At 36.9% G+C, this 26,462-nt stretch overlaps 1 protein-coding gene across 13 annotated transcripts in view; it reads left to right on the top strand.

The window, feature by feature from the left end:
• QKI (QKI, KH domain containing RNA binding) overlaps positions 1-26,462 on the top strand; it is a 169,449-nt gene that overhangs the window by 98,495 nt on the left and 44,492 nt on the right. For 7 of the 13 annotated variants that reach the window (XR_012834581.1, XM_075748542.1, XM_075748538.1 and 4 more), the window contains exon 5: positions 13,783-13,922. Coding sequence is in view for 12 of the 13 variants with exons in the window: in XM_075748542.1 (XP_075604657.1) it covers positions 13,783-13,922 (140 nt within the window). In the remaining variant the exon portion in view is untranslated. Of the gene's footprint in view, positions 1-13,778; positions 13,923-26,462 lie in introns of all 13 variants that reach the window. The other 6 variants (XM_075748548.1, XM_075748545.1, XM_075748541.1 and 3 more) reach the window with 1 other exon arrangement.

The following is a 26,462-nucleotide window of genomic DNA, read 5'->3' on the forward strand; positions in this document are numbered from 1 at the left end:
CATGACTATATTGTTATTTTACAAAGTTGTCTTTACAATATGTTCCCCTAAGACCTTCACCAAGATCTATGCAGCAGAATCCCTATTAATATATCTTTTATTTTTCATATTTATGAGACACATATACATCTCATTCTTGAGGAAACACTACAAGCAAAATGGTTGGATTTTCAAGTAGAGGCTGAGTCACTGGACTGTGGAAGTGATAGGCAAATTGAGATTAGGAAAGTAGAAGTGTGATATGTTGGCATTAAAATGCAAGGTGTAAGCATCTCTGTTTATTCTTATAGCTCCAAAAGGTTGCTTAGCTATTACATTTTTTCTCTTTACATTTCTTTCTCCTCCTTTTCTTTAACAGTGCTGTAAATTCAGTCTGAAATAAATAAAAAATAATTGACCCCCTGCTCATATTAATTATATATATTATTAATTATATTATTATATTTTAATTATATTAAAATTCAATTTAACAATTATGTCTGAATTTATGTGGCTTTGTCTGTTTCTTAGACTTTTAACATAAATGAGTAAAATTGCTGGAATTCATGTTTAGATTAAGCGGGAATAGCACCTGAAGAAAAGTGTGGGTTTATTTTGTTATTTCCTGACCCTCATGGTTTGTTCAACATCAGTTATATGTGGAGCTGTCATAGAAGAGCCAGAGCACAGTTTGAAGATGAGCTTAACTGAGAAATTGATCATTTAACACTGAACTCAAATTATTGAGGAGGGGAGTATTCATGCATCGACCAGGTTTGCTATGCAAGGCATCAATCAAATCTAAGATGAAATAAAACATGGATTAGAGAAATAAAAATGCTTCAAATTCAGTAAAGACAGATGCCGCAATTATCTGGGGCAGTTACTGTTGATGAAAGTTACATGATATTACTTCAAAAGAGGAAAGAAAATGTTTCCAAAAGTGTAAAATTATACTACTAGCCTAAGAGCTGATAATGTTCTCCATTGAATACAAAAATGTAATTTGTTTTATGTTTTTTACTTTTACAAGTGCTAGTGACTACATACCACATCGATTGCAGTGTTCAAAATTCAGTATTCTGTAAATGGTAGTCCAAATAGTAGTCAAGAACAGTGTTTTGGGCTTGGATTGGGTTTTTTTGTTATTGTTTTGGGGTTTTTTTTAAACTTTAAAAAAAAATCTGTAAAGAAGTATTTGGGAGTACTATACTGTGTAAACTAGAAGACTGAGAAACCAATGAACAAACACTTTTTTCTCCTTAAATACAGCTGAGCAGTAGCACTTTTCTTTAAACGATAGAGTTTAAACTATTCAGAAATGTGAAATCACAGCTTGGGTATTTCCTGTAAGTTCATAAATCATTAAACCACAGGCTCTGATGATGCTTTCCATCTTCTGTGTTCACTGCACAGATCAAAGTAAAAATTTCATATGAATGGAAAAAGGTAAAACTAATGGGTTCATCTTGAAGTTGGAAATAAAGGATCTCCTCAAAGTGCTACTTACACATTTTACCCAGTCATTTACGACTGCGAAAAGGCTCCAGTCCCAAGTAAGGGATCAGGAACCCACCTCCTGGTGATGTCCTGATGTCAAGCCTTCTGGGCTTGAGATGCCTCCAGTACTTCATGCATTTCCTCCTCCTCCCCACTCCCCCACAGATCTCCCCACTCCCAGTGATCTGCTTTCTCAAATGGTGAAGTGGAAAGTACCGTGTTCTGCCTTTGGCCTGGCGTTAGGGCACTCCTGGAACATCAGCTTGGTGATGTTGATGCATTTTTGGCTGAGACAGTACTAGGGTCTTGATTGTCATTTCCTGGACCAGTGTACCAACCGCTGGACTGTTACATTGCATTTTCCTGGAGTTGTAACTTCTTTCTTAAAGCAACTTTCTTGAAGCTGCCATGCCTTTAGTTAGTTTTGCAAGGTATATTAGATTAGGTCCTTTTGGAGGTCAACAATTTCAACTCTCCTAGTTTAAGAATCCCAGATGAAAAACAGGTATCAGACTTTCAGTTTAATTAAGGCTATTTTGCCTTTCAGCATGTACTTTAGCAGAGTTTTAGACGCCTCGGTAAGTTTTTGTGTGGAACGCAGAGGCATATGTTAGCAAGACTACTACCTTGGTATAAAAGTGCATGGGATATAGGTGCTGCTTGATACTAAGGTAGATGAAAGAATACTTATTTTTGTCAGCCTTTCTCTGTCTAAAGCTGAATAGCAGAATCAGTTTTATACTGATTAATAATGCTCATAAACTTAGAGGCAGATAGGTTTATGCAGAAGCGATGTTAGAGCAGTCGCAGATTATTTTGAAGTTAATCTCATTAGTGACTGCTAGTGAATGAACTTGAGTCATGAGTTGAAGTAAACTTACTGTCTGTATTTCCTGATTAGAGAATGCTCTGAGGCATGCATCTGCTGTCACAGATTAGGTTTTGTTGATCTAAGCCTTCATTTAAAAATGTCTTTTGTACCTTGTGATTCAGAATATGGAGGTACTTCCCTTCAAAAAGCCATCTGAAGGTAACCCTGTATCAAGACAACTGTTGCATTCAGGATTTATTGGTATTTCATTTTCTTTTGAGGGCATTTGATATTTGTTTACAAATATTATTACATTAAGAGTGGTCAATATATGAAAATAATCAGAGTTTTGTGAAATGCCTTGTGCTGCTTATCCCTTCTTCTGTAGAGGAATAAAATTATACTTGGATATCAGTATAACTCTGTCTCCATATGAAGTGTACTACTTCAGGAACACTGGTAAAGTTAAAATGTTAAAACTCTTACCTGTACTCCAAAGTCAGAGAAATAGACAGCCTTGCTCCTCTGACTAGGTAAAGTTTGACACTTCATGGTAATTTTAAGTATCAGTATTAACAATTACATTCATCTGTAACAAGTACATCCAGGTACGGTGTTTATGCTGTGCATTTCATGTGCTACATTCTCATTTATTCCCTGAGGATACTGATGCATATAAAACTTCTTTCCTTTCATCACAGAACAGTGAAATATTCAGTCTTAACAGCCTCCTGGGTTTTGATAGCACTCACCTATACAGCTCGTTCCATAAATCATTGCTCTGTTTTTCACTGGCACAACTTGAGACAAATATGCAAGAAAAAAAATCCTGGAGAGATGCAATCCTGCTGCCTCTTTCACAGAAACTTGCCCTTCGCAATGGAGGGTTTCTGCTGGCTCCGCTTGCTGGACTAGTTCACAGTCCAGCTATAACCGTGCAGAGCAGGCGGTGAGTGCCCTGGCTTGGGCAGTGGCAGGGACATCTCTTCTTTCAGCGGACAGGGGCTGTGGGATCAGCTCTGTTGTGCTGCGCAGCCACAGCTTTAGAGCTATCCAGTGTGGGGTTTGGGCGTGTGGGAACCATTTTGACTGCACAGCAGGCCTGAACCTTGGGGTGATGCTTGGTTTGGAGTTTCTGGAGTGCAAAGTCTGTGTTGAGGTGCCGAGAAGAGAACAGAATCCTCTTCTGTGAGTTTATACATTAGGTGGTTTATGACATCAAATTTTTTCAGAATACTTAGATTTTTTTTTTTTTTTAAGATAATGTCCTTTGACAATATTTGACAGCTACCAGCTAGTTTAATGTGAGCTGGAAGACACCCACTTCTTGTTCCAGAATTGTCTTGAAGGGGGCTTAGTATACAATAATAATAGATATTTAAAGACGTACTAAATAATACTAGCTTGTCTGACTTGCAATATAGTAAGTACGTGACTTAATTTAATCAATTGATCTATTGCTTCTATAGGAGAAAACTTCAATCAGAAATTCTAAATGTGAAGCTTACTTCACATTCACTACAGTGTTCTCCCGGACCAGGTGTCACCCTTTCAGCGTTTCTTTTGTTACATTATTTTTTCACCAGCTTTCTGCTTGTGAACTGCTACCATTAGAAGCTCAGTAGGAGCAAAAGTCTATGTTAATTTGCCTGACTGTAACTGCACAATTAAAGCAGTTTATCAGCAGGGGTTAGGACAATCAGTGTGTTCTGATGCTTCATGTTATAAAATTACTTCTGTTGTTCAAACAGATACTGTAATTAGTGCATCATTTTAAACTGGTTTTCTGCAGAGCTGACTTGAAGTTTCATCTGATAAAAACCTCTATTTTTGCTACTTACCTAAGCACTTATTTTGTTTGCAGGCCCCTTCTGAAGTAACAACTTCTATGGAAATGTTCATGTCAGGAGTATATCATGTGAATACACTTGTGAATACAGGTTGAGGTGGGTGGGTTGTTTTTCAGGTTGGTTGGTTTGTTTTTCACTGGTCAGTCCTGTCAATACTTAGATTCACTGGCAAAAACGGAAGGAGAAAACTCTATGTTTGTATTTACAATTATTACTACATACTAGCATTTAATACCTAGTTCTTACATAGATGAACAAGTTGCTTCATGTCAGATAATAAAGATAACTGTGTGTTCTGTCCCTGGCACATGCAAAATTAGATTTCACTTAGGATGGTTTCATGAGACACGGTAAGCCAGTCTTTAAGTGGCAGTTACATGTTAAATATGGTCTTTCATCTTCTCCCTTTCCCACTTAGAGCACTGACCTTGTGTTGGCACTCAGTAGCCCCTTATGATTTTATTCATCTCACTTGTCCAGCAGAAAAAGGGGGGTGGGGTGGTGGGGTGTGTTTGTGCTGCATCAGCACACTGGCCCAGGTCCCTGAAAGGCTGGTGTGGCACTGGGGTCAGTCCTAGTGGAGGAATAAGGACTGCCTGGTAAGGGGAGTAAAACTTTGGAGGTTGTTGGATTGGTCATAGAACGATACAATAAGACGATAGTCTGAGACAATTCAAGTGATATTTTTTGTTTGTTTGTTTCATTAGAGGTAGAGCACTCATGAATATGTGTCAGCTGATGTGGAGTTATTTGTATATCTGAGGCCTCTAAGTGGTTTATTCCTTGCACAATATGTTACAGAAATCCTCTGTCTTCCAAATACTTGTTTTGAACTATCTCTGCAGCAGAGATGCCAAAAACTTAAAAATAAAATTCTGTAGCTCAGGTTGGCAGAAAGAACTGTTACGAGAACAAAAGTTAGGTTGAACAACACGAGATGGACAATTCTTGTGGCCCATGAGAGGCTGGGAGTAATCACTAAGGAAAGACCATTCTTCTTCAATTCCTCTGGCTTGGTTTTACCAGTCCAACTGTGTCAACATAAGGTTGTTAAGTAAGGTGTAATCCGTATTGAATGGTTGAATAATGTTTTTCTCAGACTCATTAATTCAGACCTGACATTGTTTCATGGCTACAATACATATCAACTCTTATTTTAAAATACTTAAACTAGATCAGGACTAGAATTTGCTTACAATGACCTTTCTAATTTATCACTTTGTAGTTAAATTTAACTTCTGTTTCAAAATTGCTTTAAATCAACATGTTAACTCTTTTTAATTCATACAGCTTATTTTAAACTGCTTTTCCAATTACTTTTAAAAATTTGATATATATGTGTGTGAATGTTTTCATTATGTAGAAGAAACATTGACCTAGAACTACTGTCAATTTTAATGTACCTTTAGCACAATCTGTTTGACAAAGTATATTGTGGTAATTTTACTGAACAGCTGAATTTCTTCTTTCCACATCTTACCTACTCCGTTGCACTGTAAGAAGTGGGTATAAGTGATCATATTGTTTCTTATACCTTAGGATAATTTTAAATTTCTTACAATGTACTTGAATTAAACCTTTGTACGGTATAAATTACTAAAGCTATTCTGATGCTTTTTTGGTTTAGTGTTCAATTTGATGTTATATGAAAACATTCTTCCCTTTTACTCTAGCTTTTCTTTGTTTTTTGTCATTCAGTATGGAGAGTAGCTTGTTGCGATGGGTTGGTGAAAACAGAACTTCAAGATGAGTGAGGATACTAGGGTTCATTCTCAACATTTTCTTGAGCCAGTGGCTTTATTTCTTTAAAAGGCCCCTGCTGTTGATACTGAGCTGTGTTTGTATTTTCTAGTGGCCAACAGTACTGGAAAGTGTATGTGTTAGAGTGAAAAAAGTGCATAGGATAGAGTTGCACTTTTTAAAAATACTACGGACCGTGGCTTTCTGGAAAAATGCCATGAGGAACACTTCCTTCCACTATTGCCACATTGTATTTTTTCTTTCTTTCTTGTCTAATATATCCCTGCCTGCATATAAGCAGGAACTATAAAAGTATTTCTTTTCAGTGTTTACTTCATTTTCCTTGAGTGGCATTGTGACAGCTGGAAGTCACTGGATTCTACTTCAGCAGTTTTTAATTAATAACTTACTTTTAGTCACTTGGTCATACTGTAAAGGTCTTTAGGCCTATGTGGTGAGAAATAAAGTTTGACATTTTTTTAAAAGTTATTGATAAAATATTTTGCGCTGGCTTCCTTTCTGAAAATATTTTCCCCTTTCACCATTTGAGTCTTTCGAAAAATTTCAGTCAAATTTGACAGGCACTTCTTTCCTTTGGTTTTAAAGTTTTTTGAAAATTGTTGGCTTCACAGAGGAGAGGCCTAACAATACCTTTAGTTTAAGGAAGGGATGTACTTAGTGTTCAGTCATCTGCTCTGCGTCGCTTACAGAAGGCTAGTAAGCTGCTGTCTCTTGTTAAGTTAATAGTTGAGGTATTAAGGAAGAAGCTTTGGGATGGGATACGAAGATGTAGATAGAAATGGCCTTAAAAGACTGAGATGCAGGAGGTGTAGGACCACGACTTGTAATTACTGTGATAGGGTGAGGTATATGGAAGACACAGGACACAAATCAACAGGGAACTGGACTTCAGTATTTCTCTTCATGGAACAACTTTTCTAATTAATGCTTGGCTGTATAGATGCGAGTCTATTGCATTCTCTGCCTGCTTTTTGTCTCCCCCCTAAATCCCTCCCCAAGAAAAGTAAAAATAATTAGATAAAAAACACACAAAATTTTCTGTAATTATGTTACTTTTTTTTTTATTTTTGTGCAACTAAATTTTGAGGAGTTGTAGCAAGACTTTTTTTTTTTTAAACTACCTGATCCATTGACCTTAATAGCAAGATAAATATTGAGCAGTTTCTTCAAGTCCATTATTGTGTATAGGTACCCTGAGGATAATGAGTGTATATGCACAGGCAACAGAATGAAAGCAAAATCTATTTACAGAATTAGGCTATATTTAAGGATACTGAAATTTCTGCTAAACAAAGAGCACAGTGAAATTTCATCTGCCAGTTATGTTGCTCTTAATGTTCTTTAATTTAGCAGACAAGATAGTTTGGTTGTAATTAAGCTTTTCTAATATTGTTGTTCCCCAAGGTTGTGGCATAAATCATTTTACTCCATAGTTTCCTGCATCTTCACTGCCTCCATTTTTCCTGTATAATTCTTCCATAAACAATTTCTGGGATGCAGGAAAACTTCATGCTGTATATTACTTCTTGTGTATGTAATACAATTTTGGATATATGCAATTGAATTTCTTTTCCCTGAGTCTTTTATTCAGATTTTCTGGTTTTCTTGGTGCTGTTTTTCTTCTATGTGCATACTCCTCCTGCTGTGGTAACAAATGTTTTTTTCCCAAAATAACTCTCATGGCAATTTGTGTTACTCCTTGCTGCTTTTTCTGTAGGTAGACCTGGCAACCAGGCTGAATTGCTCAACAGTTGCTACTGAAGGAAAAGAAGCAATGGGTACACTGAAATGAGAGAAATTACATTTAAATATAAGACAAAGCTTTTTTTTTTTAATTGTGACTGAACACTGGTTGAACACTGAACAAGTCACCTGGAGAGGTGGTGGAGTCTCCATCCTTGGAGATACTTAAAACCTAGCCCTTAGCAACACGCTTGAGTTGAGCCTGCCCTGAGAGGGGCATTGGATTGGATGATGTCCGGGGTCCCTTCCCACCTCAGCCATTCTCTGGTTCTGGGAAGTAATCTCGTTTGTCTTAGCTGCAATTCACTTCAAGATAGCCACAGTTTGTAGTTTCTTGCTACAAACTCATGCAGCAGGGCAAGTCATAATCATTCTCTCCTGCCCATCTTTTCACCATTTTCTCCCCAATTTCAAAAGAAAACACTAACCAACCCTTAAAGTCTTGGACCATATTTCATGTGTCTTAAGAAAGATACCTTCCAACTCCACATACATTCAATTTACCCATTCAGCCTTTTCTATAATAAAACAGGGTTGGGAAAAGATGTTTTCAAGACTTGTTGCACAGAGGACTAGTTTAACTTAAGTAAAGATTTTACTTTGGGGAAGATATGTTTTTCCAAACCATCCTTTCAGGATTTAAAAGGAGAATGAGGTAGCATAAAAAATTGCAGCTCTTAACTGCAAGGGGTTGCAGATTATCTCTCCTCCCTTGAGCCTAGCCCTGTCATACGTTTTGCATCTGACTTTCTGTTAGAATGAATGACCTAGTGTAGATCTGAATTTCCTGCTTTTGGTAAAAACCAGCAAACAATTGAACATATGTATTGGTATAACATTCAACTAGCACTTTCAATAAACCAAAAGACATTTCTTAGGACACTGTTAACCCACTAAGAAAGCAACCTCGTGGGACAGAATGGAAGCAGTGGAGGAATTTCAAGCCCCAGTGCGTTGAGGTAGAACAGAAGAAATTGGAAGCCCATTCCAAACTCTATTCTCTCATCTTTTTTGAGTAATTGTTTTTTCAAAACTCATTGTGTGGACTTTTATTCTTTTAACCTTTCTTTCAGTCTTACCATTTGACTTAAGAAATAGTACTCTGCACAACAACAGGACTTTTATTAATGTACTTCATGATGGTAGAAGAGCATATATAGAACTAGTCATATACTAGTGTAGTTATCTTACTGATAGATATTTGTATGATTGTGCTGTGAGGTTTGGCCTTAATAATACATGTGATTATTGACCTTACACACAACGTGTTCCACCTAAAAGTAAATTAAGGGGTGTGGGAAAAAAAATCCGCAGTTTCATCTGCTTATTGTCCTATGTGCAGCTTTTTTTTTTTTAACTGAACAAAAAAAATCATCATGCTGCAACAGAATAATTTGAAGTACAGCACCAATAATTGAAATTATGTTAATCTTAAATATTTAAATACCTAATAAGAGAGAGGCAGGCTACCTTGTTTTATATAACAAAGTGTTTTCCTGTGTTGTCAAAGTTACGGATCAGGCATACATCCACTATAATAATGTGCCTTTTTTTCTGTTTGTTTTGTTGCTGACAAGTGATAACTCCTCCAACTCTTCCAAGTTTTTGAGACGTGGCACCATATTATTTTCATTATGAAAGAAATAGATGCAGCACAGTAAGGCCCCTTTACATTTGCCCACACTATGTATAAGCATGCCATTTAATTGCATGGTAGCTAAAACTGCATTTAGGCATTCCTTCTCTTTTAGGAACAGAACTTGCCATTTTACCTGGGGACACCTCTCCTTGTCGTTTGTCTCTCTTGCCTTTTTGCCTTCCCCCTCACCCCTGTACTACAGTGGTGCAGGTGATCATGCATCCTATGTGTTAGTAATTGATACCTTTCCCATTCCAGTGTTGTCAGCTCACCTTCAGTCAGTGGTAGCAGCATGTTTCTTGCTCTGCCCTCTGCTGGTTTAGGAACCATCTCTCATTCATCATACCTGTAACATAATACGTTGTACTACCTCGTATTAATATAGCTTGTCATCATCTTAAAAGAAAACAACTCACTCCTGCTTTGGATTAAAAATAATAATAATAAATTGAATTGTTTAAACAGTAATAGTGGAGTTTTGATCATGATTGAGTGAAATAAGCTGCAAATACCTTGTGGTAGATAGTTCTTTCAAAGATTAAATTACAGCAGAGAACATGTTATAACTCAGCTGCACTTCGCGTCAGGTTCTGTTTTATAAATGAGGGTTATTTTTCACTCTTTCTTTTTTCAGCTTCTGAAATTCACAGAGTTATTTTCGCAGACACCATTGTTTAGAAAGTTGGCTAAGATAACATTTAAAAAAATAATCGCTGTGGCTGATAGTATGGAGTAGTGCATATGTGCACGTTACATGAAGATTAGTGAAATTTCCTTCAAAGTACTGATTCTGTTACATAAATTTTCCATATATCTCTCATGATTCTGTTTTTTCCCCATTTTTATCCTTGTCTGTTCCACAAAACATTTCAGACTTAAAGTGCTGAATAGAGGAGCCAGCAAGGAGAGGTGCCATGCTGGACCTTGTTCTTACCAACAAGGAGGGGCTAGTGAGGAATGTGAAGCTCAAGGGCAGCCTTGGCTGTGGTGACCATGAAATGGTGGAGGTCAGGATCCTCAGGGCAGCGAGGAGGGTACAAGCCTGCACAAGCTCACTACTCTGAACTTCAGGAGAGCAGACCTTGGCATATTCAGGGATCTGCTTGGTAGAGAGCTATGGGACAAAACAGGAGCCCAAGACAGCTGGTTAATATTTAAGGACCACCTTCTCCAAGCTCAGAAGTGATGCATCCCAACAGAGAGGAAGTCAGGCAAAAACACCAGGAGGCCTGCATGGATGAACAGGGAGCTCCTGGGCAAACTCCCACACAAAAAGGAAGCATATAGAGGACAGAAGCAAGGGTAGGTAGCCTGGGAGGAATACACAGAAATTGTCCAAGCAGCCAGGGATCAGGTTAGGAAAGCTAAAGCCCTGATAGCATTAAATCTGTCAAGGGCTTCTTTAGTTACGTCAGTGATAAAAGGAAGATCAGGGAAAATGTGGGCCCTCTCCGGAAGGAAACAGGAGGCCTGGCTACCTAGGATATGGAGAAGGCTGAGGTATCAACAACTTTTTTTACCTCCCTCTTCACCAGCAAGTGCTCTAGCCACACTGCCTGTGTTACAGAAGGCAAAGACAGGGACTGGGAGAATGAAGAACTGCCCACTGTGGAGGAAGATCAGGTTTGAGACCATCTAAGGAACCTGAAGGCGCACGAACAAGTCCATGGGATCTGATGAGATGCATCCATGGGTCCTGAGGGAACTAGTGGATGAAGCTGCAGAGCCACTCTCCATCATATTTGAGAAGTCATGGCAGTCCAGTGGAGTACCCACTAACTGGAAAAGGGGAAACAACCCCCATTTTTAAACAGGGTAAAAAAGGAAGACCTGGGGAGCTACAGGCCGGTCAGTCTCACCTCTGTGCTCAGGAAGGTCACGAAGCAAATGCTCCTGGAAACCATGCTCAGGCACATGGACAATAAGGAGGTGATTGGTGACAGCCAACATGGCTTCACTAAGGGCAAATCATGCCTGACAAATTTGGTGGCTTTCTATGACAGGGTTACAGCATTGGTGGATAAGGGAAGAGCAACCGATGTCACCTACCTGGATTTGTGCAAGGCATTTGACACTGTCCCGCATGACATCCTTGTCTCTAAATCAGATAGACATGGATTCAATGGATGGACTGCTTGGTGGATAAGGAATTGGCTGGATGGTCGCACTCAAACAGTGGTGGTGAACAGTTTGATGTCCAAGTGGAGACCAGTGCAAAGTGGTGTTCCTTAGGGGTCAGTATTGGGACTGGCACTGTTTAACATCTTTGTCAGTGACATGGACAGTGGGATCGACCACACCCTCTGCAAGTTTGCCAACGACACCAAGCTGTGTGGTGGGGTCGACATGCTGGAGGGAAGGGATGCCATCCAGAGGGACCTTGACAATCTTGAGAGGTGGGCCTGTGCGAACCGCATGAAGTTCAACAAGGCCAAGTGCAAGGTCCTGCACATGGGTCAGGGCAATCCCAAACACGAGAGGCTGGGCGAGGAATGCATTGAGACCAGCCCCGAGGAGAAGGACTTGGGGGTGTTGGTTGATGAGAAGCTCAACATGAGCCGGCAGTGTGCGCTTGCAGCCCAGAAAGCCAACCGTGTCCTGGGCTGCATCAGAAGTGTGACCAGCAGGTCAAGCGAGGTGATCCTGCCCCTCTACTCTGCTCTTGTGAGACCCCACCTGGAGTACTGCATCCAGCTCTGGGGGCTCCAGTAGAAGAAGGACATGGAGCTGTTGGAGCAAGTCCAGAGGAGGGCCATGAAGTTGATCAGAGGGCTGGAGCACCTCTCCTGTGAGGACAGGCTGAGAGAGTTGGGGCTGTTCAGCCTGGAGAAAAGGCGGCTCCGGGGAGATCTAGTTGTGGCCTCACAGGAAAGCTGGAGAGGGACTGTTTACAAGGGCATGGAGTGATAGGACAAGGGGTAATGGCCTTAAGCTGAAGGAGGGTCGATCTAGATATTAGGAAGAAATTCTTTACTGTGAGAGTGGTGAGGCACTGGCACAGGTTACCCAGGGAGGTTGTGGAGGCCCCATCCCTGGCAGTGTTCAAGGCCAGGTTGGATGGGGCTTTGGGCAACCTGGTCTAGTGGAGGGTGTCCCTGCCCATGGCAGGGGGGTTGGAACTAGATGATCTTTAAGGTCCCTTCTTGGCCATTCTATGATTTAAAGATACAACATTCTAGTTGCTCCCTTAGGTATATATGTATATAAAGTACTGCAAATATTTGTTGGTATTACCTCCTCAAACGTTTCCTGTGTATGTGTGCTTTCCTGGAAGAATATTAATGAAATTTGGGGGAAAAGACACATTTGTAATTTGCTTGCCTTTTTTTTTTTTTTTTTTTAAATGTGAATTGTGGTTAAGCCACAAATGTTTTTCTTACAAATAGGAGGCTCTTTTATTATGCCCAGGATTTTAAACTTTAAATAAGTGTTTATCTTTTATGTGGGACTTTATTTAGATTCAGGTTAAAGTAAACCTTTCTCATTTAACACCACCACCCTGCCCCTCCCTCCATTTTTTTACTTGTTTTATTACATTTAAAATATTGTCAACTTTAAATTATGTTTCTAGTAAATTTAGCTACCTTTTTCACTGTTTAGTAAAAACAGATTTGGAAAGTTTCTTCTGTGTTGTGTTTGTTATCTTGTTTTTTGAAAGACTGGATACTTGAATGAATGTGTTACTTAAATTTACTGAGATCTGTTCTTTAAAAATGTTTACATTGAAATGTGTTTTGTTTAGCATGTCCTTCCTTTCTGAAAATGTTACTAAGATTTATCTTTGGGGTTATTAATGCCATTAATGTAACAGAGTACCTGTCTAATGGTGACATTCTTGTTACATGTTCTTCTGTGACTTCAGTGTTAAAGCATTGTCATCTCCTCTTCTCTGCCCTTCATCCAGTACATGTAGCTCTGTTATGAAAATTGCAGCTTCTTTTCCTTTTGTAATGTTTAATTCTTGAACCTTTTCTTCATGAGTATTTAAAAGCTATTTTTAACACTGAAGAGTTGCTCTCTTGTCTCTGGAGTGATTCTGGTGGAGTTTCTATGTATGGTGTCTGTTTCCCTTTTTTTAAAAATACTAGGTTGCTTAACCACTGGTATGTTTTATCTGTTCAGCCCTTGAAAGACTCTAAAGAGTATTGAAAGCAATGCTGTGTTTGTAGTACTTCTTGTTCTTGTTCCTTTGTTCGGTTGGGAAATGTAGTCTAAGAAATCACATTAGTTTTGTAGTCTTAAAAAAAAAAAAAAGAAAAAAAAGTGTGAGGTTCCAAAACACAAAGGAAATACTCCAAAAGATATTTTGAGGTCTAAGTTCTTCTAAGTAACCACAGAAAATAAAACAGTCTCCACAGTATGAAGAAATCTTTTCCCATCTTGCTGAAAATACAGTTTGTACTATTCACAAAATTGAGTTTGTCTGTTGTTTATGTGATTGTTTTATACAGAATGTAGCAGTGCTTCTCAGCCTCCATGTTTTAATTTTTTTTAGGAAGAACAGAACCGAGGCAAGCCCAACTGGGAACACCTGAATGAAGATTTACATGTACTTATCACTGTGGAGGATGCTCAGAACAGAGCAGAAATTAAACTGAAGAGGGCTGTTGAAGAAGTAAAAAAGTTACTGATACCTGCAGTAAGTATTTGTATGCAATTCTTTGATTTCCATTTCAAGAAGTTACTTCTTAAATACAATTAATACTGCAGCAGTAAGAGTAAGCCTGCAGAGCAGCATCCTAAAATGAAGTTTAGATATTATTTTGTAATACTCGAGTGATCTTTAAAATATCTCATCCCAGATCAAATTATTCCTCAGAACAAAATAATATTCTTAAGAGATGGTTGGGGTTTTTTTTGCCTGTATTAGATACAAATGCAGGAAATTCTTAGCGCCTTTAAAAAGCAATGTTCAACTGTTAAAAACACTACCTTTCTCACCTTTTTTCAATATAAGGATGCTTCACTTTAAAGCTGGGGAAATATGACATGCTTTTATGTTTTGCTTTGAGATGATTCTGATACTTAAGAAGGCATGTTTTCTTGGATCATCGCATTAAACACCTTCCTAAAAGAACAAAACCCTTCAGAAACACATTATCAGAAAACTTTGCTGTCAATATACTGGGGAAAAATAAACATAGTGAAACTGGAAAATGGGATGTTTTTCTCATTTCCTCATAATATAAACTGCCTTCTGCCCAGCCAGATGACTTAAAGCCTTTTGCAGAGACCAGAATTACCCTGTGAGAGCCCTCCTCTTTGATCTGCTCTGTATTCTCACTCAAAGCAAGGTGACTCAGCCTGGCTGTATAGTGCATCCCATGTCATTAACTTCTATCTCATGCTGATTTTTACCACCACTTTTGTGCCATTATAAAATGATAAAAATAAATAATATCTTTTTCAGTGGAGGAAAAAATTTCCATATTATGAGGAAAAATTGAGATTATCTTGTGAAGGAAGGTAGTAGGTGGTGTTAAAATGGCCTAGTGATTTTGGGTGCTTAGTGAATGCTAACAGATGCTGACTGTGAGGAAACTTGTGGTGACACGTGCCGTATAAGCACATTTATTCAGAACACATTTATAAAAGTTACTAAAGACCAGGAGGGAGACAAAATTTTTGAATTAACAAAATATGGTAAAATATTAAGCATGAGACATGAAGAAAACGTAATTTAGACCTCTTCACATTGCTCATTGTCAGTTTCTAAAAGCAGAAGACAACTCGAGAAAGTACATCTTCAGAATTTATTCGTTTACTAAAGAGGTCTTGAGCACATTACAATTGAGTTTATAATCAGGATTAGAAATGGATAAGAAAAAGACTTTATATGGGCAAAACCTGAAGCCCTTACGTTCATTCTGTAGCAGCTATGCAGCAAATAGTTTGAAAGACACACAACTCAAACTTCTGTGTGATACAGAATTAATTTTGTCAAACATCCCTTGATTCTTCTAGCTCCCTCTTATTGACTGAAGGGTCATGTTCAAGATGACCTGATAGGTCACAAAACCTCAGTATGTCTGAAGTACTAATGTGTTTCCTCAGTATATGTTTGTGTTATGCTTGGTTTCTGGAGCTGGTGGATGGGTGTGCTTTGAGCCTCCAAAAAGAAGGAATACATTAGTAGTTTTTCATTGTGATGTTGTCAGCCATCTCTTTGTCTTGAAAATATTCTGCTTCATTTAGTAACTTAATCAGTTGGGGGAGCTCTATAATCCTGATTACAGAATATTTTTTTCCCCTTTAGAAAAAAACAACAGCACAGGGCTAACTGTTGTCCAAATATAGCATCAGTTGCAAAACACTTTGTCAGTTCATTTCATTAACATCTTTATATATATGTGTTGGCATAAGAGATTTGGGTGGTGCTTATTACATGCACAAGAGTTAAAGGTCTGTTGGCTCTCATTTCTGAAAATTATGCCTCGTTGAAACAGGCATGTGTGGTACTAATGAATTAGTATATAGGTGAACTTAGTTTTTGCACTACTTATTGCATCTGTTCAATTAGTACCAAAAATGGCCATTTAATCAAATTATGGTTTCAGGCAGTTGGAGAGTTGAAAAATTCTGGTTGAGGATTTAAAGATATGAATTGAAAACTTCTATGAAGGAAGCCATAAACCTTTAAATAATCAGGGTAAGCATGAGGAAAAAAAAAATCCTAGCTAGTTATAACAAGATGGGGGAAATTGTGGATGTTGGAAGATTCTAAAGATGCTCTAAAATGTATGAATGGAAAATGGGAAATTCCATTTCATATGGCAGAATACATGTAACTATTAACTGTTTTCCAAATAAATGTCAGAGGATTAAAATTGATAAAAAGATATTAATGTATTTCTGTTTTTTCTCCATCCAGCTTGAATAAAATTTAAGGCTATGTAGCAGAGAAGGTTCAGTCTCATTCTAGCCATATAGTAGCAATGCTTTGGTTCTCTGAGATACATTTCAGAAAAGCAAGCTAGTGTTAGAGTTGGGAAGGAGTTACTCATTTCTTGGAACAATCAGTTATTTTTACACTCAAGATACTTAAAAGCCTAATTACATTTTATAGCAACAGTGCACAAATAGGCATATTTCTGAAATGGATTTCCATTTGAAGGTACTTGGGTGAACAGAGACTATTTCAGTAGTAAAATGTGTTTGTTTTCATCTTTATGAATCTGGATCACTAGTGATTTCTTTTCTTGTGAATGTGAATTATTAATTTCCCTTTCCACTTGCTCGTGGATTTTTACCAAGATGGTGGTGTAGTCAAACAGTTTATCTTTAGAAATGAAAAGGACTTGGGGCAGACTGGCTGAACGAGCCATTTTTTCTCCTTAAGGAGAAAGGCTAATTTTTTTTTTTAATTATTATTATTGTCTTGTATTTAATTTACATTTCTTTGGTATGAAGAATTTACATTTCTTTGGTATGTTTATTTTGGCTGTACTTCAAGTTCTATAGGACTAATTCTTTTCTTCTTCCCATAGTTTAGTGAGATACTGGTCATTATCTGGACCTGCAAGATCATATGGTACTGCTTCTTTCATGTTTTTCTCGGAAGAAAAACAGGAAGCATAAAGCAGTCTGCAGGCTTTTGGGATCACATTGAGCTGTATAGTCCTTATGCCTCCTTCTAAAGTGAATCCTACAGGTTATTGATCTCTCTTCATTGTGAGAGCTTTGAGAGTTTATTTGTTATTCACAAGAGTTCAGTAAGGATGGGTGGTTCTTTTGCAAAGGAAAAGCAAAAGATGCTCTGCAGAATGTAAGAAAAAAATGCAGAGCCTGTGTAAGGGGATGTATATAGTAATTAAGTTTAGCATACTGAGTTACAGTGTCATTACGGGTTTGAAATTACTCTTTGTGGTCCTGGGCAGTAGGGCTGAATTCCTCTGCTAGAAATATGTAAGGCTTCTACATGTTCTAAGTAGTGTTGAATAAACTCTCATAACTGAATGTGCTTTCTTGATATTCCTTTTTTATACAGATATCCAGGTCTCTCTAATTACCAATTCACCTTTATACTGACTGTCTTTATATAGGATGAGGCACATACAACAATTCAAATTTCAGGCAAATATTTTTTACCCCTTTTTCCTTTGACTCCACATTCTTCCTTTCTGAGGAAAAAATAATATTTCTGGCTTCTAGTTAACTATTCTAATTTGATCTGGAATCAGTGTTTTTCAAATTCTTCGTATTACTCTTCCTGCATCGAGGTACCTGTGGCTTTACTTAGTTGCTGCCTCCATCTTGTCTGAAGACAGCTGCAACATAACATTAGTCAGTGATGGACCCTGTCAAACTGTATATCATTTGCCACTACAATAATGGAATATTAAGATTGTGATGGGTAGGAAATAATGTTTCAATAGAAGATTGTTTAATTTTGTATGTACATTTGGTTCTTGCCTGTAATAGTGATTCTAGACTTTTCAGTCCTGGATATCTTTAAATTTAGCTGTATGGTATGGAGGAAAGTATAATTTCAACATGAAAAAAATCATTGAGCTTAATTAAAATAAATATTGCAGAAATATTGATTTCATAATGTCAAAATCCTTAGACTAGATGAGTGTCAATGGCAATGATTTTTTTTAAAGGTAATTCAAACACAAATAAAACTATGCTATATAAAAATAATTATTCCTTTAATATGGAATAACATTAATTATCACTTAAAGTAGATGGGAGTCAACCAATTTTATAATAGTTATTTTTGTGTATTTGGTAGCAGCTTTATGCATTGAACATACCGTCAGTCTTCAATAGTATTCTCAAGCATTTCATCCTGTTTAGTAATAGATGTCTCAGTGTTTGTAAAAATGGAGTAAGGAAAGGATGCAAAATAAAGATGTTATTAGAATTCAGTTTCCACACCAAGATGATCTATAACATAAATTCATAGAGTCTCCAAATTACCAAAACCTAATAAGCCATTTAATAAGAGAGGAAAGTTTGGGTAATTCTTGCTGTATGGAGGAACTGCGGTTGGAAATGAATTTTGCCTGTTGTCAGGTGAAATTAAAAAAAACCCAAACCCCACAAACCAAAACCAACTTTGCAGAACTACAAAGCCTCATATGTTAAAGCAGAAATACCAAACTGACCTGAAGAGTGCTGGATGAACTTATGTTACTGCCTTTTAACTGTATCATAGTTGCAGCTATGACTCTGCTCTGTTTCCAGCAAGCTGTTTAAGTCTGAATTAGTGAAACTGTGAAATAAAGGAAGTAAAGCATACACTCTTGCCTCTAAACATCTCATAAACAACAGAGAGAAAATAGTTATGCTTAACAAATAATAGAGTAGTAAAAATCAGAATGAGAACAACTGTGGAAATACCTGAAAATTGCCCAAGAGGCTCAAGCAGTTGCTGAAAGTGATTGATTGAATCTTCCTGAGCTAAGGTTTTACTATTGGGTGAATTTACTTTGGCCTGAGGGGCCAGAAAGGTTAAGTGCAAGGCACTACTAGAAAAGTAAAAGTAGGAGCAGCAAACAGAATGCTTAGAAGATGTGTTAACCAATGCAATAAGATAAGAAGTACTGGCTGTTTTCAGAGGAAAATAAGCAACTTAACACTGTAAGATCTTGTATTTCACTTCATTTGTAACGCAATAAAAACAGCCTTACCAAGTTGCAACTGAATTCTACATCATGGAGAAAATGGGGAAAACCTGTGCTGATGATGGCTGCCTTCAGTATCAGCTGTGACAAAAGATGGGACTGAGAAAAACTTTTAAGAATTTTTTTTTATGTCAAAAGATTAAAATAGATAACATACATTGCATATAAAACAAAGGACTTAATTATATTCTGTATAGAAGGCAGAGGAATTAAGAATAAAGTAAACAGTGGAAGGAGGTCTGGGGAAGTAGGATTTGCTTTTCACCTTCAAGATGATGTTAGCCATCTCTTTGCAATGAAGAACAAAATCATTGAATAAATGAATTGACAAACTGTTCACTGTAAGCGTCGTGGAGCATGATACTCTTCTTTATGTTCAATGTCTTGAAGCATAGTATATCAACAAAAATATCACCAAAGCTTTGTATGAAGATGTAGTGCAGACAGCTACAACAAATGTATGCGACCCAATGGTTAAATAAAAATATCTGTGTTAAATGGGATAGAATCTTTTCTTTGGTATTGGTTGCCTTAAATAGTGAAGAGATGTTAGAAAAACACAGTAGAAGCATTTTGTGGTTACACTGAATGGCTTGCTTTGCTAAAGAAGCGAGTCTTTTACATGGTGGTCCAGTTAATAAGCAACGATTTTACTCACAGACTTTCTTCTTCCAAATGCTTGCTGTACTCCTGATCAAAACAGCAGCAGAAAATGGCATTCTAGTGTTTCATCTGGTTTAACGTGCTGTATACTGCATGATTTTTACAAATTGAAGCTCTTTATAGTGATGCTTGGTATGTAAGTACTCACTAACTGCCCTCCTCCTGCTTACTCCCTGTTATTAGAGATGTTATTTTGACGGTATTTCTATTTTTAGTCATTCCTATATACAATTCATTTTCTATATATAACAGGCGAATATATAATGAAGGAGCAACAGTATTTGCAGAATGTTTTATTTTTCAGTTGGATAAGTAAAAAGCATTTCTTTCCCAAAGACTGCCTTCAGCAAATGTGATGAGATGGATCTTCTTTATTAATAAAAGTAAATTTCTAATAACGTCCTTATGTTTGTAAATTTCCATTGTGGTTTATTTTGAGTTTCTTAGAATAAACTGAAGGATGTCTTCAGTTTTACTCTGAGAATTTTGTTTGCTGTGAATTCCATAACAAAAAACTAATACAGTAGGAAAAAATTAAGAATTCTTAATTGTGCTTTAGATTTAGTAAAAAAAAAAAGTGGATATTGTAGTAATGCTGTACATAATTTGTTGCTCTGTAGCTAAGACTAGCAAAGGCTTCAAATCTGAAAGATATTAAAAGATGATTTCATTTGTTTTAGCCATCTAAAAAGCCACAATAAATTCTGCATGCAAGTTTGACTTCCCTGAATAGCTCTTTCTAATTCATTCCCGCATGGTGTGCTGGTTTTACATTTTTGCTTTCACAAGTGAGAATAGTGCCGCCTTCTATAGTCTCCCTGTTGGAATGTTGGTCGTGCCGTGCAATCCATTGTTTGCTGCCTGTTCCATTAAAGTTATGAAATGAATAAGCAATACAGTAGCAGAAAAAAGGCACTGCTGTCCTTAAAGCTTTTTAGGGAATTCCTGCATTGCACGTGTTTTTGTCAGTTCAGATACAAGTCTCTCACAGTGCACATCATGTAAAAGATCAGAGGGGAAGCTCTGTAGGGTAGGGTAGCGAAGCAGCCAAACTTCTTGGGAGTGACTGCTAGATAACACATGGTAAACTTTTTGATGTGGAGGAGAGGTGATAGTGTGTTATTTTTAGTAGTGTGAAACAGACTTAATATTTCCATGACAGTATGAACCGAGGGCTGCTGCAGTCCTGCCATTCTTTATGATTTGCTGTTCCTGCTTCCTGTTTTGCATCAGAAAGCACTGGCTTTCATCTGACTGTGTAGCGAGGCCATTTGGTGGAGAGCTTAACCTTGGATTAGCAGACTTGCTATGGAGTCAGTTTTGTTTTAGCACTGACAGAAGTGACGGAATGAGAACACGCAGCCAGAGAAAAATGGGATTGTAGCAGACCACCCTTAAATAAACCTAAACTTATGTAGAACTGTGAGTATGTTCACCTGCAGATAGGATGAAAACAAAATAATCAGAAACTCGGTGTAGCAGAATGTGACAGTGGAAAACAGAAGAGGAAAGCCTCAGAAAAGCCTACTAGTATGTAGGTTTTCCTCTTCTGTTTTCCACTGTCCAGTATGTCTAGTACTAGTAATTTCAGTAGCTTATTCACAAATTGAATGAAGAATTAGTTATGGTGGGCAGTCCTTAAGTAAATTCTGGTATGCCTTTTAACTGTCTTATTCCACTGAAAGTTTTTACTGTAGTGCAAGTCTGAGTTTTAAAAATGAGGACAAGGATCTCTTACACCAGTTCACATAGGAAGTATTTACATATTGTACTTGACACTTCCTGCAGTGTTACATTTTTGAGTTTACAGTAGTATTGACTATTAACAAAATTATTTCAGGCCAGCTGCAAGTGCAAAGCAGCATTCTCCATCGTTGTGTACTGTTATGGAAACTGTAGACCAGTGGTTCATTACCACATATTTACTACAAGATATCCAGGTGATTTGGGACTTAATTGAATTAAACCTTGTTTAAACTCTGAATTCCTTAACTCCTGAAATTATATTTGTGCACCAAGGAGAAAACTAATACTGTTCATCAGAATATTGTTCATGAGAATAATTTTAAAAGGGGATATAAAATGTGCTCTTCTATATTATGATTATAAATTTGTTTTCAACTTTCCATTTTCAAAAAGTTGGCACATAATTAAAGGATAGATGCAAATTTGTGATTATCTATGCCCTCACACATTTCAGTTTATTATTTTACAAATTTGGACATGTCATAATCAGATATTATTATGTAAAAATAGTAAAGGTCAGATTGGATGAGGCTTTGAGCAACTTGGTCTAGTGGAAGGTATCCCTGTCCATGGCAGGGGGATTGGAACTAGACGCTCTTTAAGGTCCCTTCCAACCCAAACCAGTCTGTGATTCTATGAAATATGTCTAGTTTTATTAGCTTATAACTTAGGTAGCAGTTCATACTGATTCTTGTTCTCCCTAGAATTTCCTTATATTAATGGGAGAAAAAAGTTCCTTCAACAGTTACTTCTAGGCACATTGATCAAACTGTTAACTCTGAATCTTCTTCTGGACCTATTTGATGGCTTCTAGAACCCAGGGAAATCAGCTAATTGTGCCTACATACAGTTACTGTTGAATACCCTATCTCTTTTCCCCTTTTCTTTCTTCTCCAGAATATTTATTGGAGATGTATACCACCCTCCTCTGTATTCATTTATTTAAGGTGTTACAGATGTACAATTTGAGAAATGGTAGATCATAATTTCTGAAAAAGACTTTGAGGAAACTTAAGAAATAATCTCTTCTCCAAGAGAAACAAAGAAACTCTGTTGCCTGAAACTCAGTAGGCACATGCCCTTCCAAAGCAGGATTATGCATTGATTGGGAGCTCTAATTAGGTTCTACATGGGTTTTGTCTGTCTTCCAGAAATGTGTTTAATCTATTTGGTTTTTGGTAGACATAGTTGTGGAAGAAAAATTACATTGCCCTATTCTGGTAATTCATTTTGTGGTATCTCTAATTCATTCTTCATCCCATTTTTTAAACTTGCTTCTTCTATGCTTGGCTGGTTTTCTAGTGCTTCCTGTAGTCTTCCCCCCTCCCCCAGCTTTGTTTTCTTTCTGTTGATCGCCCTGGAGCAGAACATGTAACCTGGGATCTTTATATAAAATCTTGTTAAAAGTATTTCTTCCCTTATGCAAGAATTAGATGATGAAACTATGATTCTTCTTGTCTATCTTGATAAAGATGATAAAACTGGGACAAATTACCCATGCATTGTTTTCCTTATCCTTAATTTCTAGTTACAGTTGGTTTTGGGGTGGTTGGTTCATTTTCTTTCTTGAAGTCACAGCCTTATACCTAAGTGGAAGAAATGCTAATTGTAGAATTGTGATTCCTGGGTGGACATAGTGTAAATAGTAGAAATTTGTTGTCCTGCACTTTTAACACATTTTTATACTAAATACTAACCAGACTTATGTGAAGGAGGTCAGATCACTTTATGTACAAATTATCTTGGCAGTGGTTTCTGGAGAGATCTGAGCACTTGCAAAGATTTTTGTGTGAAGTAGTAGTAAAGTAACCAGTAAACATTTCCCTTTTCCAGCTATTTAAAGCATTCTTTATTGCTAGTCTTAGTTTTGAAATCCAGATTTCTAATTATACAGAAATAAAGCTTGTCATACAAACATCTGTGGCTTAATGCTGACTGATGATTTATAGTCATCAAGTTGCTCTACATTATGCTATTTTGACGTCAGAATACAGAAAATTCTGACCTTTGGAAAAGTGCCCAGGGTTTTTCACTTACTATTCCATAGAAAAGTGTTTCTTTTTTTTTTTAAATCAGTACAGAAATGCTTGCGTTTCCAGTGGAGGACTAATAAGATTTCTCTTTCTCTCATAAGTTGTTTATAGGCTATGGCTTTAATATAGGAATGTTCTGGACCCTGTTACCAGGAGAAACATAGGTGAGCATGACACAAGAGATTGGACCTAACTATTTTAAATAGCTTACATCATTTTGGACTTAGCCATTTGTAACATCAGTTTAATTTAAACTGGAGACTGGTAAACTGTCCTGGAAAGTGAAAGATTAGATGAGATATTACTGGAAAGTTGCACTGCTTGGAACACAGTTATTAATGAGAAGCATTTAAGATTCCATCAAGTTGTACATTTTTTTGTGTGTGTGTTGTTGGAAATGGTATGGTTGGGGTTTTTTTCCTTTCTTTATTCTTATGTATTTTAATAAGTAATTTAAAAGCTCTGCCTTATTTTCAAACATACTTTATTAATAGGAATAACTTAATGAAAACAGAACTGCCTTCTACATCTTCAGTAGTACCATTATTAGCTGATTTTTAATACTTCTACAATACCTGTGTACATAGTGAGTTATATTCATCAAATTCAACTTGTGTTGGAAAGTGAAGTGTATTTTAAATTCCAAATCACTTGGAATTACTGGATAGAAGGAAATCTGAACACCAGCAAATCTTAGGACAACATCGGGGTCTCTAGCACAATATCCAATCCTTTGATACTGCAGCCTCTTATAAATGGATTGGCAGATGTGAAGTTTTACTTTTGACCAAACACAGCTGTAGTTACTAAGAATTTCAGTTGCTTTGCTTATAAATAAATAATTCCAACCTTCAATAGGTACTTTTCTACAGTCTCCAAAAATGTATGTTGCAAATCCTTTTACATGAGACTAAAAAAATCAAACCCCCAAACCACTATTTGGAGTTGGCTGTCTTAAGATAATTTGTAGTAATTTTGATGAAAACTAATTTTCAGTCATGTAATTGCGTGCACCACTATGCTTTCATCTTAGAAGTAGCTTCTTCAGGTTTTCTTCACTCTCTAGCTTATGTGTCCTAGTTTGAAAACAAAGTTTTAAACTTTGACTAACTTGGCTTTCTTGGGAACCGTAGTAACTATACTGCTACACTTGTACTAACACAAGCAAATAATACGTCTGGAAAGGTGAAATGAAACGAGGAGCAGAGATTTGTCTTACATACAGACACTTGAATGCTGTAGTGCTGGAAGTTAAGCAAGTAGGCAATTCTAGTTCTAAGCCTTTTGGCTATGTTAGGCAGCTAGTGGCTTTACTTTTTTGTACCTGCTGGTCTGAGACTTGAAATCCACTTCTTTTAGTTTTTAATGAGTAGGCCTATAGCTTTCTTAAAGAGAAGTTTCAAAGTTTTAAACTGAGAGCTTGCTTTCTTAATTTGGTAGACTTTATAATCAAAATCAGTGCTATCAACAGAGATGAGTTGAATAATAAAATCTTCATGTCATATTGTACAGGAAAGATGTTCGAGAGAGTATAACCACTTGCTTTGCCTTGGAAGATAAATTACGAAAGAAAAAGGGAGCTAAGAGGAATGTCTGAATTTCCCCCACGTTTTTAACCCACTGTAGTACGTATGGTAATAAATGGTGTGCTAATCTGATTTTTCAGTTAACGATATTTCTTGTCGTTTGGAACAGATAGACTATTGCTGTAGCATTGAGAAGAATACTGTGTTTTCTTAAGCCTGCAAAAGCAAGGCTTGTATTTGCCTTTCAGTAGTCATTCCTGAAACTAGTGATTGACTTACAAAGAAAGTAGTTGGGCTGTAGAGAGGGACTCCTTTAGTGATGCTTGCAGTATGAGCTGGTCTTAGTGGATAGTGGAGAACTTTGCAGATAGGTGCTTTATGACTCAACAGTGCTAAAAGCTTCAGGGAAATCTGTTACTTTTGAAGATCTAAAGGTCAATCAGATTCAGGAAAGATACACATAAAAAAATTCAGGCTTCTAAAATTCCTCTGGTCATAGAAACACTTGTTTTCCCCTGTGCTAGCAAATATACTCTTTAAATAAATGTTAACTTCCTCATCTGCAAAGTGTGGTGATAGCTGCTTACTGATTTGTAAAATACTCTGAGGGGTAACTGTTTATTTAAAAAAAAAAAATGTGAAAGGTCATTACTGGAATGCTAATTCTTTTGTAGCAATCTGTAGTTCTGCAGGTGATCCTGAAAACACAAAAATTATCAAAGTTTATGTTATCCTATAAAATCGGAGATTGGGGAGGGGAATTCTGAAGGGTTCTTGGTGTTCATACAGAAAGTTGTGCTAATAAATAGTTTCATTGATTGCAGCTGAGAATTGATTTAAAATTATCTTGGAAATTGTTTTGTTGCATAAGTCTTCGTGTATATTCTACATATTACTGAAATATTTTTGTGGAGCCATTTTAAAAATTATAACGATATCCAGCTATGTAGCCTTTGTGCTGTTAGGCTTCAGCAAACCAGGTATTAAATGATATGTCTTGTCTTCCTTAGAAAGTAAATGGGAAGATTAGCAGTTTTGCAGTCACCTAGGAGCCATGCTCAACTGGGCAGCCTTAAAGGGACTCTTAAAAGTACCATTTGAGAAAATGCCATCTCTTGTTCCTGTGTAAATCATATTGCAGTGCTTGGAAAAGTGAAGCATGTGCGACACTAAAGCTGACAGATTGTACAATTTATTCTTATTATGCCACGCTTTACATTGTACATGTTTTGTAGCTGTTAGAAGTAATGCTTGTAGCAGTCCCAACATATAAATGTTAATCATTGTTAAATAATACATTCTTTCACTACTTACTGTAGCTGGGATTCTTTTAAAAAATCCTAAGTGAGTCCAGTAACTAGATCCCATTAAAATTAATTGTACTTTATACATTTGAGGTATACAGCCTCTTTTAAAAATCGTAGTCTAAGATACTTTTAGGAATTTGAAAGTAAGATGCACGATTGTGTGGATATGATAGTAATGATCCATGGTTTATGTTTGAAATCTAGGAATTGATTTTCACTAAGTCTCAAATTGATTTAGAATCATAGAATCTTTAAGGTTGGAAAAGACCTCTAGG

The sequence above is a fragment of the Balearica regulorum genome, chromosome 3 (genome assembly GCF_011004875.1).
Source record: "Balearica regulorum gibbericeps isolate bBalReg1 chromosome 3, bBalReg1.pri, whole genome shotgun sequence".
Lineage (NCBI taxonomy): Eukaryota > Metazoa > Chordata > Aves > Gruiformes > Gruidae > Balearica > Balearica regulorum.